This window comes from Peromyscus maniculatus, chromosome 10 (assembly GCF_049852395.1).
Source record: "Peromyscus maniculatus bairdii isolate BWxNUB_F1_BW_parent chromosome 10, HU_Pman_BW_mat_3.1, whole genome shotgun sequence".
Classification (NCBI taxonomy): domain Eukaryota; kingdom Metazoa; phylum Chordata; class Mammalia; order Rodentia; family Cricetidae; genus Peromyscus; species Peromyscus maniculatus.
In genome coordinates, this window is record NC_134861.1 from 67344336 (window position 1) to 67361636 (window position 17301).

General features: G+C 39.1%; 1 protein-coding gene across 1 annotated transcript in view; it reads left to right on the forward strand.

The window, feature by feature from the left end:
• The window catches only part of Gabrb1 (gamma-aminobutyric acid type A receptor subunit beta1), a 407586-nt gene that overhangs the window by 367902 nt on the left and 22383 nt on the right, over positions 1-17301 (forward strand). The window contains exons 6-7 of the mRNA XM_006979677.4: positions 16090-16227; positions 16452-16604. Coding sequence (XP_006979739.1) covers positions 16090-16227; positions 16452-16604 — 291 coding nt within the window. The remainder of the gene's footprint in view (positions 1-16089; positions 16228-16451; positions 16605-17301) is intronic.

The window sequence follows — 17301 nt, forward strand, 5'->3', positions numbered from 1 at the left end:
AGAACCGCATTCCTCCAAGAGGATGGCTCTGAGATCTCTTCCATGACCCTAGGTTCTCTTGCAGGGTATGTTTGCAATGGGGATCCCTCTGCATCCACCCTCATTATCGCAGACTCACGGGAAGAGTCAGGGTAGCAGTTGACACACATTGCTCTGAGAGACCATGCCACCCCCAAGAGTGTGGCACCACAGGCTTTTCTAAAGGATGCTTCTCACCAAACCTCAGGACTTTTATAACTTGGAGTTAGTTTTACTGAAGCATAAAGTGTAAAAAATCATGCCTATGTATGAATACCATGTGATATTCCAACACATGTACACGGTGTGCAATGCTTAAATCAATTTACGCTTCCTTGTCCCTTCATACTTACCATTTATTTAATGGTGAATCCATTCAAACTCTTTTTTCCAAGTTTTATGAATAAAAAAATTCATTATATATACTGATAACTGTGGGCTCCAGTTTGATTCTGCTGTTGTTCTAAGACACTTATCAAAAGCAACATCAAGAAGGAAAAGGTCTATTTTGGCTCACAGGTTACTGTCCATCATTAAGGAAAATCATAGAAGGAACTCAACAAGGAATTTAAAGTAGAAACTGTGGAGAAGAGTGTTTGCTGGCTCATTCGCAGGCTCTTGTATAGTAACAATCTTTCACATCACAGGACCACCTGCCCAGGGAATGGTGTTGCCCACAGTGGGCTGAGCCCTCTTGCACCAATTAACAACCAAGATAATCACACACAGACATTCAGACAAGCCTCTCTGGTCAGGGCAATTCCTCAGCTGAAAGTTCCTTCTCAGATGACTCTGGGATGTGTCAGATTGACAGTAAAAGCTAACTATGACATTGCATAACAGTGTATTAGAATTTATTTATTATTGTCTAGCTATAACTTACTTCCCCATGACTCCCCCAAGCATTGAACAACCACAAATTCTCACCCAAATTCTAAGACATCAATTTCTCTAGATTCCATATACAGTTGTGATTGTGTGGTTATTATATCTCTGTGCCTGTCTTATTTCAATTTAATGCATTTATCTACCTTTCTATTCAGATTGTTGCAATGACAGGGCTGCATTCATTTTATGTCATAGTTGTATTGCCTTTTGAATATGTACTACATATTCCTTATTGACTCATGGTTGATGAACACTGAGGTTGTTTCCACTTTTTAGCTTTTGTGAATAATACAGTAAAATGGGGGGATACAGGTGTCACTTTGAGATTGTTTTCCTTTAAATATATGCCCCATAGTATGGCTGCATAATATAAAATTTATATATTACGATACTTTGGGAGCTCTTAATATTGTTTTCCACAGTGGTTGTACTAATTTACGTTGCCAGCAACAATGTACCATGATCCTTTTGTCTCCACAACCTTACCCACACTTATCATTTGTGTTTCTTGGCAACAACCAAGCTTACTAAGGTGAAATAATAGCACATTGTGGTTTGATTTGCTTTTCTCTGATTGTTAATGTTAATTGTGTTTTCAACATATTTTGTTTTGAGAAATTGTATATTTAGATCTATTGCCCACTTTAATGAAGTTATTTGCTTTTTTACTATGGTACTGTGTGAGTTTAGTATATTTTATGGATATCTCTGAATTATAGAGTATATGGCATCACATACTGCTCCAGAACCAACCTATGGAAGACAAATGCAAACATACCTCTTCTCCAATTCATATATCACTCTTTCTTATCTACTTCTCCCCTCTTCATCCTCTTCCTGGAGTGTCTTTAATTACTGTATGTATTGGAGGAGTTCAGAATTATCAGAATTCTTCAAACCAATAACTTTTAATACGAAAGGCAAAGTGTTTCCCCTGCCTGTCATTCAGGTCTTTCAGTCGCCTCTTTCACCTGCAGCTTACTCCAGAAATGGACAACCATATCTTGTACCAGATGAACTGTGACAGAGATAAGGCGTTAGATTACAGTGAGGAATGTCTATTTGTGGTTGGGTTGCAGAACAATTCTGCATCTTCTGTATCTACAAATTCTATTCTCTCAGAATAAACCTAGGCATCCCTATGTACCTCCTACCACGATACAAATGATCGTAGCACGAACCTCAATACAAATTATCTTAGCATGAACCGTTACACGGAGCACAGCATCCACAAGGTAGGGCAAGGGCTCCTCAACATTGATACAAGTCTTTTTGGCAGGCCACTGCCCTGTTTATCAGCATCTGACCTCTAGATACCAATAGCGCTCCAGCCCAGTTTGTGACAACCAAAATTAGATGTTGAGTGTCCCTCAAGCAATGGGATGCACCCAAGGTTGAGAGCCACTGCTCCAAACTCCTCCTAAAGCACCTGTGATGCTTTTGTAATGCTTCTAAGTGCTTGGATGATGGATTGCCTCTAAGAAGCACTCTGCAGCTGTAACTTTGCAAAATGACCTTTTTTATCTTCCCTATGAGTCAGGTAGCACAGATTATTGGCCCCATTTCCACAGATAGAAACTTGGAAGCATTCAGCCTTCCCAATCAGGTCATGAATGTCTGCACTTTCATTTCCCCCACCTGAAAAGTAAAAATTATCATCATTGCTTTTCTTTCCAGGCCAAAGATCGGACAATAGCTACAGAGCAATACCCTCCTGTGACTGCTATCCCCCAAACTATCCCACACCAGGCAGCTCTAAAAATACATCTATATTTGTCTGCTTTCCTATTTCACGCTCATCAGAAAGAAAGCCTTCAACATAAAGAAAATGGCAACAAGCCACATGTTCCATCAATGTAACTGCCAAAATTACATAAAACAAAAAAATCAATTCCAGAAAAACCAATAATAATCAGACAGTGGGGTTTTTTCAGTACGCCCCGAAACAATGCAATTTTAAAAGCACAGATATTAATGTGACCAACATGTCTAATATAATAAATATAATAACCTCAGCGACACTGATCTAGCACCTGGAATTGAGTGTAGACAAGCTCTAGACACGAACCACGGGATGGCTTCTGCTTCCTGGCATTTGACTCACATGGATTCCAAAAGCCAAGGAATTGTGGGGAAAATCCATAACAGTCTGAGTCACAGAAGTCTGTGGCCTCTGGTCCTCAAAGTCTACCCAACCTGACCTAGAAGAAATCCTAATAACATGAGATCTCAGAAGACAGCTGAGATTTGTCAACAAAAAAAAAAAAATTTCTATTGCTGGAAAATGAAGTGTACTTATTTTAAACGTGTAATATCTTCATATTATAGGAATCTAGTCCATGGTAGGCAGTAGGCTTGTGAAAATCCAGGGCAGGGAGCACACACCTGACATCTACACATGGAAAAAGCCTCATATTTGGAAACTGAACACAGTGGATTCACTGTTGCCTGCTAGTGAATGAAAAGGGACATGAAACTAAAAGTCAGAATCTGATTGGCTAGTATAGTCAGAAACTGAGCTCTAGCCTGACATAATGATGTGTTTTTGACATATCTTACTTCTATTGGTTACTTCATCCCACCTGAGCGTTATGAAGAGTGGATTCATATCATACACAGCACACTGATTTTCATTGCTTTATATACATAGTTGGAATTCTAGAGCTTGCCATTTTCCAATGGCAGTAAAAAGACCAGAACTCAAGCATCGAGTACACCAAAGCAAGTCATTTGCCATGCTTGCTCTAGGCACCAACTAGAGTTTCATTATTTAAATAGATCCTTAGCTTAAAATCTGAATTTATGATAAGGTATATTAATCATAATGGTTCTGGGATCATTTAATATAAGCTAATTTCAAAACAAAACCTCCTGAGAATCAGTGATCCAAAATTAAAAATCTTCATGAAAGAGCTAAAACTCTTTCTTAAACCTAACCAAAAGGAATATAATTTTCAGATCTGGAAGCACGGTCTAGTCTGAAAAGTCTTGGGTGCCCTCTACAGGTTAACTCTATAATTTTCAGTGTTGGTGTCGCCCTTTTCAAAACATATTTTAGCAATTTCTGGGACATAAAAATAGTTTACTGGGGGTTTCATTTCAAAAATATGGCATATTCAAACACTAAATTTTTCAAATAAAAACCATCCATCTTCATAGTGTCCACATAAAACTACTGTTAACTACTTCCATACACATTCTTTACTGTTACTATTAATTTATTTTTTTTGATGATTTTATACATACGATACATTCTGGTTACAGTTACAACACTCCATCTTCTCTAATTCCCTTCCAACCCTCAATAATCACCCCCTCTGCCTACCAAGTCACCCTCTGACTATCGTGTCGATTTGTTTTTGTTTTTGCTGTTGTTTTGTGGCCTGCTGAGTGTAACCGGGGCCACTGGCATGGGCTTGAGTATGAAGCTATCCATTGGAGAACGGGCAGCTCACTAGTGGCTACATCACTGAAGATAGTGTTCCTCTTTTCTCCAGCCGTCAACTGTCCACACCTCTCCAGGGAGGTGGCTGGCCTGATGAGCACGCCCTGCCCTCCATGACTGCATATTGTCAGGGTGCGGTCCTGGGCAAGCTGTTGTGCGTTCATAAGTACAACAGCCATGTCATTCCCAGAAGACAGTGTTACGTGGTCCTTCTTACCATCATGTGAATCGTTCTTTTTGTTTGTTTGTTTGTTTGTTTTGTTTTGTTTTGTTTTTTAGAGACAGGGTTTCTCTGTGTAGCTTTGCGCCTTTCCTGGAACTCACTTGGTAGCCAAACTCACAGAGATCCGCCTGGCTCTGCCTCCCGAGTGCTGGGATTAAAGGCGTGCGCCGCCGCCGCCGCCGCCGCCGCCACCACCTGGCCCATCATGTGAATCTTACTGCATTCTTTCTTTTTTTTTTTTTTTTTTTTGGTTTTTTCGAGACAGGGTTTCTCTGTGTAGTTTTGCGCCTTTCCTGGAGCTCACTTGGTAGCCCAGGCTGGCCTCGAACTCACAGCGATCCGCCTGGCTCTGCCTCCCGAGTGCTGGGATTAAAGGCGTGCGCCACCACCGCCCGGCTCCTTACTGCATTCTTTCAACTCCCTCTTTGCTGGTATGCGCTCAGCTTTAGAAAGGATAATGTGAATGTCCAGTTGAGGGAAGAGCATTCAATAGCCACTTATTCTTAGTGCTGGACCACCCATGAGTCTCTGCATGAACAGCTATTCATTACGACAAGCGGCACCTCTAACCAAGGCTGAGGAAAACATCTGTCTATAGATGTAAGCATAAATACTCAGAAGCCAATTTGACAGGATGCTCGGTTATGAAAACAGAAGCAGTAGGTTTATCCCTAGGGCTTATGGTTTCCACAGCTGTGGGCCACAGTGCCATGCATTAACCCCCTCTGGTGGAGCTGCCCTCACATCCAATCAGGATGCACTCACACTCGGCCACTCCCACAGTAGTCATCCCAGCACAGTGAACACATCTTGTTGGTATGGAAGGTTGGTATAGTAGAATCCAAGGTCTGCAGCTGGGTAAGACCAATGACTTTTCTGGTCCCGGTTCCTACATAAAATTTCTACCAGTGTGAATGCTAGTCACCAGGGAGGAAGCTCGGTTCCAGCCTATTTTCCCTACGTCCTGCATTCAAAATGTGTGGTGTCTTCAGCACCAGAATCTTCCCACAGAATTCTGATGAGCACCCAAGATTAGTGGCAATAACCTGTGTTGTTTTGGGGGGTCTCTGGGGGACTTCTGGCCATTGTGGTTTGCCTATGCAATATCGTCTATGGTCTCATGTCTTTAGATACTTGGTCCCCATCCGTGGCCCTAGTTGGGAAGGTTATGGAACCCTTACGATGTGGATGATTGCTGAAAGCAGTATGGGACTGGGGGTGGACTTTGATTTTAATGCCTGGCCCCAGTCACTTCCTGCCCCATGTCTCCTTTTGAACTACCACTGCATCGTACTGGCAAAGTCCTGCTTCTGTGGCCTTGCCTTCCTCACCATGGTGGTCTGTATCTAAGCCCAAAAGAGACCCTCGCTTTGTTAAGTTGCTTTTATCGAGGTGCTTTATCATAGCAAGAGGAAAATAACTAAGTCTGGCTAACAACTCATAGAGAGGTGCCCCAAGCCTAGCATGCATGCACACACACGTACAATTTTTTATTTTTTTTTCTCTTAACAACACACCACAGACTTTTGACCATAACTGATTTAGATTAGTTATGGATATTTCTAGATTTTTTTTAAATGCGTTTTCCAAGAAAAAGCTGTTGTCTCACCAGAATTTCTTAGTGGAAAATTACCTTACACACACATTTTTAAAGTAGAAGAAAAAGAATCAAAATTAAACAAAACTCAATGGCCCTCAAGGATGGACTCACAAACAATAATACTAGAGTGTTTTGACACTTTAAAATAAAAATATAAATAAATTATGAATGGATTGCCACACTTGGGATATCAGGTGGCAATAAAAAAGCAAAATTAATCCATGGCTTCGGGTCAAAATTACCACTGCATGAAGTTTCAAACAGAACATGGTGATTTACTGCATAACAGCCTTAGCCTTTGCTTTACCCATTCATGATCCCATTTAAACTCCAGAATATGTTATGCTTTAGAAAAAAATTAAATTGAGAATATTAAGTATATCTCAAAATTGAGGGTGACTCCCTGCTCTAGACTTGATGATAAATGAGTAACGGACAACTTCAGCAGTCCCACATGGAGCAAGCATTCTTATTTTTTATTTTTTATTTTATTTGTTTGTTTATTTTTGGGTTTTTTTTTTCAAGACAGGGTTTCTCTGTGTAGCTTTGTGCCTTTCCTGTAGACCAGGCTGGCCTCGAACTCAAAAAGATCCGCATGCCTCTGCCTCTCAAGTGCTGGTATTAAAGGCGTGCACCACCACCGCCCGGAGCAAGCATTCTTAAACAACACCCATGCTTAAATCATGTTCTAAAACAATCTTAAACAGCATTTCGATATTGACACACTTACTTAAATCCTCTACTTAAAGGTTTAATTCTTTCTCATATGTCAAAAAAGTGAGCATTTAACATTCTGTAAAGGTCTTTTTTTCTTTTTTAATCAAATACCTATTCCCAAATGCAGAGGGGTTTTGACAAGATCAGAAGTTACTGTCATCCAATCACAGTAACCTCCTGGCCTCATCTAATGGAAGTCCCTCCCCTTTCATGACAGAAATATTAAACACAAAGTTGTCTAAATTTCAAACACAGATTTCTCAACAATTTTGCAACAAGTACATGCTTTATTTAGTCAGAATACTGTGAAAATTATCTTTTTTGGTTGATTGTACTCAGAACTTGGCAGAAATTAAGAACAAGATTGAGCAGAGCAGTCACTATTTATTACCATCTTTCCCACAAGTGATAGTTTTAATGAAAAAGGTGCAAGAAGTTGAAATAATCACTAAATGTCTAGAGAGCATCAAAGGGCTTCAAGACTATAAAAGAAACGATGACCAAAGGTATCTCAGCAAAATCTACTCTGTGACAGTTAATAACAAGCAGAAAATTGTGAACTATTTTTTGCTCATGCTTCTAAAAAGGCACAGATTTTCTGCAAACCAACCTCCTCCTCTCTGTACATCAACCAGATGTTTAACAACTCCATTCAGTCCAGACACCTATGCCCCAGAGTTGGTCAGACTCCACTGTTTTAAAAGCTCAGTCCCACAAGATTACCCTCTATTCAGAAGCCAGTCACAGGGATGGATCCAGGCTACCCACACCAGGTTTAACCTGACATGGCCTTATGGGTCCCACACACAAGCTCCAGGAAGATGACTTCCCAAACAGTTCAGGGGAGACAGGAAAAGAATTCAGTCTCTACTAGACGGTAATTGTAAAGGGCTCATTTATGAACAGTCAGATGGAAGCCAGGCATCCAGTAAGGTATGGCAGGGTGTGGTTGAAAATGCACAGCCCTGGACCCTCTCCTGCCTTCTCCTAGCTCTTTGATGTGTTTACCAGCTACAGGCTCTCTTAGCCCCATCATGTAGGATTTTCAGGAAAGGTGCATTGATTGCTAACACGAACTCTAGACTATCTTCCCTTCAGGGTTGAGAATGGGACTGAAAATTTCTAAATGAGGTTTGGTCTCATTTAGAAACCTGCTCCCATCCAGAAGCTATGGATTGGCTTGTGAGAGTCACCTCTTTAAAACAAAAGATGCTCTTGTCACCTAGGAAATTCCAAGTAATTTCAGAGTTTGGTGTCAGAAACAGAGAACAAAAAAATCTGGGTCTTATCATGCTGCAAAAACTTGGAAGAAAAAAAAAAAGAATGTTTTTTCCAAGACAAACTCTTGTGCCATTTAACTGCTTACACAACTAAAATATAGCTGGTAGGGGCTGCTTGTTTTGAGAAAATGTTTCTGGAAACAAACAGCAAGATGTTCATTTATTAACAGGATTACATTAGCATTTCCTTGTGATTACTTTTTATTTCACCATGACAGCAACCTTGATTCTTATCTTTTGTCAAAAATTTCCATAAAGCATATCCATCTACATGACATAATTCAGTGTGGCTCCATTGGCATTTATTAAAGCTGGGCATTGGTAGAAGAGATTTTTTTTTTGATCATATACCTGATGTTCACATACCACATGGCAATTGGTGTTGACAGTAAGAAAGACATCATCCAATTTTTTCAGAGGGTAAGACATCTAAATTCTGCTGACATGTAGGCTGATGAAATCAATTCAGTCTGGGCAAGATTCAAGATGTAGACAGAATCAGTAATCTAATGTGTAATGAGTCTTTCTCAGTCCAACCAGCCAGCTCCTAAAAAATGACGTGGAAACTTATTAATTATGAAAGCTTGGCCATTAGCTTAGACTTGTCCCACTAGCTCTTATAACTTAAGTTAACCCATAATTTTATTAATCTACATTCTACCACATGGCTTGTACTTTTGCCTCTCCTCCCGAGTGTCCTGCTTGTTCTGTGCCTCCTAGCAACTCTCTCACACACCTTAGATTCATCCTCTTCTTCCTCTCTCTCCCCAGAAATCCTGCCTATATCTCCTGCCTAGCTATTGGATATCTAGCTCTTTATTAAGCCAATCAGAAGGCACCTGGGCAAAGACACATTTTTACAATGTAGCAAATATTCTGCAACACTAATGAAGCAGCTTCATATCTCTAAATAGAAGTCAAAACGTAACTGCTCTCATTTGATGAGGATTCAAAGCAAATGAACCTAGGAAATGTGATAAACAGAGAAAAGCATACTTGGGGCTAAAACAATCAGAGAAATATTAAATGGATAAATGATGGTGCCAGTACACAAAGTGCTGCTTAAAAGTTTTTTATGTCTGCCTAGAGGGATACTGCCAGGAGTGTTAAAGGGTAAACAGTCCTTGTCTGTGCCATTCCATGCTCATCTCACCTCACTCAAGTGAAATTTATAATAAAAGACATTTTTTTGCAAGACAGTGTTTCTCTGTGTTGTTTTGGTGCCTGTCCTGAAACTCACTCTGTAGAGCAGGCTGACCTCTAACTCACAGAGATCTGCCTGCCTCTGCCTCCCAAGTGCTGGGATTAAAGGCGTGTACCACCATTACCCTGCGATAAGGAACATATCTTCAAAATTTAAAGATAATATGAAACTAAAAAGACCCAAATGAACAAAAAAAATCCTCAATGGACTAAAATAGTGAGTGAAATTGAATTAGATAAAATTTAATGGGGCAATATTAGATCCCACACCTGTGTCCAAAGTGGGTAGAAAAACCACTTGACTATTAAGAAAGCTAATTGAGTATCTTGTGAATCACTGGAAAATGAGTGAATAGGATTTTTGGAAATCCCAGTCTTCACCAGTCAAACACACCAAGATTGGCATGGGTCCTACAGGACAGGCTACAGCATTGACTTTCACTAGCATTAGGCAAGAAAGGTAATAATGAAGGTCAGCAAAGAGAAAGCCCCAGCAGCAGCAGCCAGCAATTTCATCTTGAGAAACTACTGATGGTTAGCCAATCAGAAGGCAGGATAAGCCACCACCAGGATGAGGAGACGTACTGAAGACACCAGGACTCTTCCCAATTGGAAATTTAGGTGGACAGTTCTACATTCCAAGTAAATGGAAATCTAGAGGAAATCTTGAATGTTGTACTAGCAACCCTTGGTGACAAAGTTTAAACCAAATCATTTAGACATTAGTCAGTATAGGTGAGATGTGTCTACATTCTACAAGTTCTTCAAGAGTCTTATATCTATAAGCTCTTCAGTCTTCCATTACTTATTGTAAAACACATTTTAAAGTCTGTAATTTTAAAACTAATAATTCTGTGTTAACAAGCCAGTAACAGTTCCATATTTTTCAGATATGTGTAAGTTCTGCTTCATGTGAGATGCATCTTAATATAGTCAATATCATGTCAGTGCTATAGTATTTGCCTACCTTGTTCAAGGTTTTAGGTTAAAGCCCCAATACTTTTAAAAAATAAACAAATAGATAAAACAACATAAACAAAGCCTTTAATGTCTGAAGTATAAATCTTTAAGTGGACATGATCTAATACAAATAAAGTAGAAACTATTGAGCCGAAAAGACTAAGTATGTTCTGGGAAAACTAGCATGTGGAGAAAATGACAGGAAGAGACATGAAAGATCTTTGAAGGTGAAAATGCTAGTACATAGAAAAATTAGTGGGTTTGTTTTCTATTAATATGGGGGTGGACAAGGGTCAGATGCCAATATCCAAGATGATTTTTTTTCTTGCTTATGAAAAGAACATATTTTCAGGGATGGAGAAATAACTCAGCTGGTAAAGTGTCTGCTGTCCAGGTGTGAAGACCTGATTTTATTTCCAGAATCCACACAGAAGGCAAAGTATGGTGATGCATACCTTGTAGTCCCAGCACCAGTAGAGACTGGTAAATCTCTGCCAGTTGGGCTTGCTGGCAAGCAAACCAAGTCAAATCAGCAAGCTGTAAGTCCCAATGAGAACCCTGCCTCAAAAAATGAGGTGTCATTTTCTGAAGAACACCATTTGCAGTTGACTAAATATATGCACATATGTGCATCCATACATGTATGTGATTACATACATGCCAAAATAATTTTTAAAGGACACATTGTCTAATAATGATGTAAAATCCTAATTAATTGTCCCATTACCAGAGAAAATGTGTGGTGAGTGTCCCAAAATACTCAAACTATTAGATAGGAGTCAAACATTAAAGTAGATTGTTGCAGACATTTGTATTTAACTGTCAGGTGTGGTGGCGCACGCCTTTGATCCCAGCACTCTGGAGGCAGAGGCAGATGGATCTCTCAGTTCAAGGCCAGCCTGGACTACAGAGTGAATTCCAGGACAACCTCCGCTACAGAGAGAAACCTGTCTTGAAAAACAAACAAACAAACATTTGTATTTAACTGTGAGAACACTTCTAAACTCTGACTCTCATGGCCAGTAGTGCCCCTGAGAATCTCATGGATCCAGACTAATAAGTAGTAAAGAACACCAATGGTTGAAATATTGATTATGAGTGAGATATAGGACATTCTCACTAGGTGCAAATAATGACTGATGTGGTCAGGAAACTTCTCATATCTGGACTGGCTGCTTTATTCAGGGTTTCTTATATGTAACATCCAAAAGAGAAAGAAATGATTCCTCATTCAACTGTTAAACAGGAATCCTAGGTTTCTCCAGACCAACTCATATCATAGACTCATTTCAAGTTAGTCTGGCCCAAGGCACAACAATGGAATTGTTTATTTAGACCTATGCCTGTTTTGTGTGTCTATCACAGAGTGTGATGGAGTAAATGTTTTTTTTCTTTTTTAACTTTCATTTTATTTATTCTTTGTGTCTTTCACATTATGCATCTTGATCCCGTTCGTTTCCCATCCCTGTGTATCTGCCCTCTGCCTTTGCAGCCCCCACCCCCAGATAAAATTTAAGAGAAACGAGAAAAGGAAAAGGAAAAAGAAAAGAAAGAAAAAGGAAAAAAATCTCATCACGGAAGCTGTAGTGTGACACAGTGAGTCACGCAGTAAACCCTTTTGTCCATATATCTTTATGTGCAAGTGTTCATTGCAAAGAGTATTACTGCTTATTGCTCTTGAGTTAAAACATCTTCAAAAGTTCCTACCTCTCAAGACTGCTGCTTTGATAAATCAAGTTTCCAACACATAAAGCTTACTGGGCACATTCACAGTGTAGCAATCCGTATCATTTGTAGGGGTGGTTGTCTGGGCTTTACCCCTGAAGCACCACCCCAAGTAGACATCAATTAACTGCTAGGTACTTGCCCCCCCAGGGGGTGTGGCCGAGACAGGGACCCCTTAAGACCTGGGATGAGATGTGCTAATGCTCTCTTGGCAACCTCATGGTCTTGGATGCTGGATGCTGGTGCTGCGGATCAAGGCAGAGTTCTCCAGAGAACTACATTGGATCGGGGCCCCACCCCTCCTGCGACCAACTTCTTTATGCTTGTTGTGAGTTAACCCAGAATAAATCCCTTTGATTATCAGATAGACTCTGTGGAATTTCCACATTAATCGTTGCCTAGCGTTGAGCTAACCATACACAAAAAGAATGTATTGTAAGGACTGACCTAAGTCCATTAAGACCATGAAACTTGCTATGTTGCGAAGGCCTCTCCACAGAAAGAAATATGTTTACATCTTCTGCTCATAGATGGAAGTTTATCATCCCAACGCATCTAAGAACAATATCTGACTACCCATATAGCTCCACTAAGCACAGTGGAGAGTAACTTTTATTTGCAGAGTAGAAAATTCATCCAAAATAATGTATTTCCAACAGAAAGAATACTAATATTCAGACACTTTTACACCGCACTAGCTCTGTGAACCTTCATCTGTTGACATCAACTTAATTTTATCTGTATTTTCTGCATCACTAAGAAGTCCCCAGGGGCCAAGAGGAAATTCTGAGTGCTTCTCTGTAGCTGTTGCTAGGAAACAACATCCTTGGTATCTGAGTTCTCAGACTGAAACGCTGTGTGAAGTCACTGGTTCATAAAGGCAAACCTTTGGTAAACAGATTGTTTAGGTGTGAGTAAATTGATGTTCTCTCTCTGCGGCAGAATGTTCTTGGGTAACCTGTGAATAATAGTGTGCTTCTAGCCTCTATTCTTTGCTTGGATCCAGCTGCCATTATTGCTCCCATGAGAACTCCAGAATCTATATAAATGGGAGTGAGCATTTTCTTTTTCTCCCAAATCATCTGTAATTATCTCGGTGCCTAGAGCACTGTGAGTAATGAGTTTTAGTTAAACAAAGTGAAATGAGCTTGGAAATAAAGACCCAGACCACTGCCTGCCTGCCTAAGTTGTTGAATACTGTAATCCCTCGCATCCACAGGGAGTATGTTTCTAGACATCCAGCAGACAGATGCCCAAAGCACTGCATATGCCAATCCCATGTAGACTATGTTTTTCTTTTAATACAGATCTAGGACATAAATTATGCAAGGAAAAACAAATAATCACCACAATAAAACAGAAACAATTATAAATGGAACATACATAATGACAGCTATAACAAACTTTAATCAGACTTGTTTAAATATAGTCTCACTATCAAGAAGGGTTACTGGAATGTGAGCACTGCAATACTGAGACAGCTGATTGGATAACTGACATGACTACCATGTGGCAGATGGGTGGGAACGATAAACAGCTCCGCAAGGATGTGCTGGACAAAGAGGTCTCTTGCATCGTGGATGGGCTAGAGCAGGAGAACATAGGATTTCATAGCACAACTAAAAATGATGTGTGATATATTTATGTTTAGAATTTTCCATTTAATATTTCCAGATGACAGTTAACTGAGCCACCTAGACTGTGGGAAAGGGAACTTTACATAAGAGAGAACTAACGTGAATATTAAAATCTGCTTTGGCTGATTGTCACATTCAAGTTTTATTTAATGTTATGCTGCTGCCCAAAAGTAGGAGCTAACAGGGCTGCCAGTTTGGCTCATCCACTCCCTTCTCCTCTCTTAACTCAAACTACAAACTATCTGTGAGCCTCACAACTTGAACTTATACTTACATTTTTCCCCTAGATTCTGACAACTGAAGCAGTAGCTAGAGGTTGGAATCTATCACCTTGTTAATTTAGCAAGCCTAGAGCAAGCCAGAAGCTTCTCATTCCTGCATGTGGAGATTATGCATCTATTTGTTTATCTGTCAATCTTTCTATGTATCTGTATGTATGTATGTCTACCCATCCACCACCTATCTATTCATCTATCCATCTATCACTTATATATCTATCCATATCCATCCATCACATATCTATCTCTCCATCACCCATATATCTACCCATATACCCATCAGCAATCTATCTATCTATCCATCACCTGTCATCCATTCATCCATCACCCATCGATCTACTTATCAAACCATCCATCACGTATCTATTTCTCCATTCATCCATAACCCATCTTTCTATCTATCCATCCATCACACATCTGTCTGTATCTCCATTCACCCATCACTCAGCTATTTATATACCCATCTATTCATCAATCCATCACCCAACTATCTATTTATGTATCTTCTGTAGAGCTGTTCATGGATTCTTATGAGATACTCAAGACAATGTTAAGCATCAATATCACACATTCATATCCAAATTTGACATAAATCTCCAATGCACCAATTAGTTCAAGGTAGATTGTGTTAAAGAAGATAATGCAGCCTCTCAGAAGCAATGTTTATATATAACAGTAAATATCTTCTATTTCCATCTCTATATTTGGGTCATTCATTATTGATGGATTATTTTGTATGGATATTACTCTTTTGGAAAGAGAGCAAGTTCTTTAGTCTAATGGATGATGGTTTTATGAGAAATTAAATATATTGTAATATGTTGCAATCAATGGTAATTTTATAAAGTATCAAGTATAAAACAGGTATTGTTCAATAAATTCAGGAATAAGGACTTTAAAAAGTTTTTTGAAGAGGAATTTTAATTATTTTAAGAAGTAAAATTGAAACACTTTTTTCTTATACATACATACACAAAAAGGGCATGATAAGAATAATAAATTTATTTCAATCTTGAAGTGGTAAGTTGGTGCAATTCTTTGACATTTAATTCAGCTTCCAAATATTAAACTTAAAAAAAATCTTGGAAAGATGTTACTGCTTTAATCAAAAGTAGGCCAGTATTATGCATACTACAAAGAGCTCATGGGGTTATCTTTGAAACATGTGTCAGTAACTCTAATTAAAAAGTGATGCTTTTTTTTTTATTTGAGGTGAATATAAAAAGAAAATGGAAAAATCGACTATGTGTTTAACTGGTGAAAATGGATTTTAAATAAGTCAAATTATTTTTAGGCTTTTAAAAACATATCCATGCATTATTCGTGTTATACAATTTATTCTTATACACCATCATGACTCAGCCAGGCCAGTGGCAAATGGAAACAGACCAGAGGAAGAGAAGAGGCCATGAACATAGGACCTTCCATGCCAAAGCCAGGGGAACACTTTCAACTGTTTTAATTTTCTCTGGTTCTTTGACATTAAAGTTGACCCTCAGAGATCCAAAGAAATCAATTAAATACCTAGTATAATCAAGAATGTATATAATTCCTAAGATTTTTACCTGTATGTTACCTATAATAGTAGTAGCTATAATGGAAGGATATAAGCTTGGTTACTTCTCTAAATGAAATGTGTGTATATTTTTAAATACCTTGATCAATTATTGAAGATTTGATCTTTCACTATTTTTCCATTATCCCTTAGGCTCTCCTTTTAATAACTGAGAGTTTATCATTTGATTCGGTTTTTGTTCTTAGATAATACATAATCCATTTCCAGTGTCCCTGAAACGCAGCCACCCCTTGCTTTAATAAAAGAGCACCCATCCATAGATACACTAAAAACAAAATTGTAGCGGTGATACAAGGTAATAAAGTTTCAGGGAGATGATGCTCACTAAAGCCAGATGCATCTCTTTCCTCAGTGTAGCCACTCCCAACCCGTCAGAAATAGCAGCTGAAGTAGGATCTATCTGCCATTCAAATTCAAGATGATACTCCTTGCCCTAGCGTGTTATGTATGAGTCTTCCCTCTGACTGGAAGACTGTCTTCAAAAAGCATCACTAGATCCACTGTGCCCTGTGTGATTAGGCTGTGCTCCTTCACTTCAGATGGCTACACCACCGACGACATCGAGTTTTACTGGAATGGAGGAGAGGGAGCAGTAACCGGGGTCAATAAAATCGAGCTTCCTCAGTTTTCAATTGTTGACTACAAGATGGTGTCCAAGAAGGTGGAGTTTACAACAGGTGAAGATGTTTCTTCCCTAATTGTCCATGGGTGTATGAAAGGGAGATGGTGATTCTAATCAAATTATGATCTTTCTTCCTTCCTTCCTTCCTTCCTTCCTTCCTTCCTTCCTTCCTTCCTTCCTTCCTTCCTTCCTTCCTTCCCTCCTTCCCTCCCTCCCTCCCTCCCTCTCCCTCCCTTCCCCTCATCTCCCTCCCTCCCTTCCTTTCTTTTTTAAACCCAGGGGCATATCCACGACTATCACTAAGTTTTCGTCTAAAAAGAAACATCGGATACTTCATTTTGCAGACCTACATGCCTTCCACACTGATTACAATTCTATCCTGGGTGTCATTTTGGATCAACTATGATGCATCTGCAGCCAGAGTCGCACTAGGTAATGCATTCCCACTTTTCCATAGTTAGTAGGTCAGACCTTCAAACAAAGAGGCAATACTAGGGATCAAAAGCAAAATCTTCATGTAGCAAGTAAAAGAACAAGACTGCAATAGGATGCTTAAAAAATCAAATATCCAAGATGAAGTATAAGAGTGTTTATAATGAGTGCAACATCTTTTAGGATTTGACAAAATTTTGGGGATATGTTTCCCATTGTATGAGTGCTTGTGGATTACATGTTAGAATCTCATGACACTGTATTTTTTACCAAATGTGTGATAACCTCTTTTTTGTTCCCTGCTTTTGACTGTGGAAACACTTGTAACTCATTGTTTTAAGCTAAACATAGGAAAAGCTAAGCCTTTTGATTGTTAGCAAGCTACACCAATTGTCAGAAAATAGTATCCTTTCATTAACTAAAGTTAAAACATATGAAACTGAGTCTCTCCTTTAATGTAGCTCATTATATTCAATGAGGCACAAACAATTCATCAGCTGTGTTAATGATCTGTGATCAAGTCAGAATAAAAAAAGGGTTTCCTGTTTCATGATCTCATGTGAGATCTCACGATCTCAAGTAGCCATGTACATGTCTACTTCATTATTTAATATCCAGACATATTTTAGATATCACTCCAGTTTCAGAGAGAAACAGGGGAAATGGGGAAGCATCACTTCTAGCTAAGATAACATTA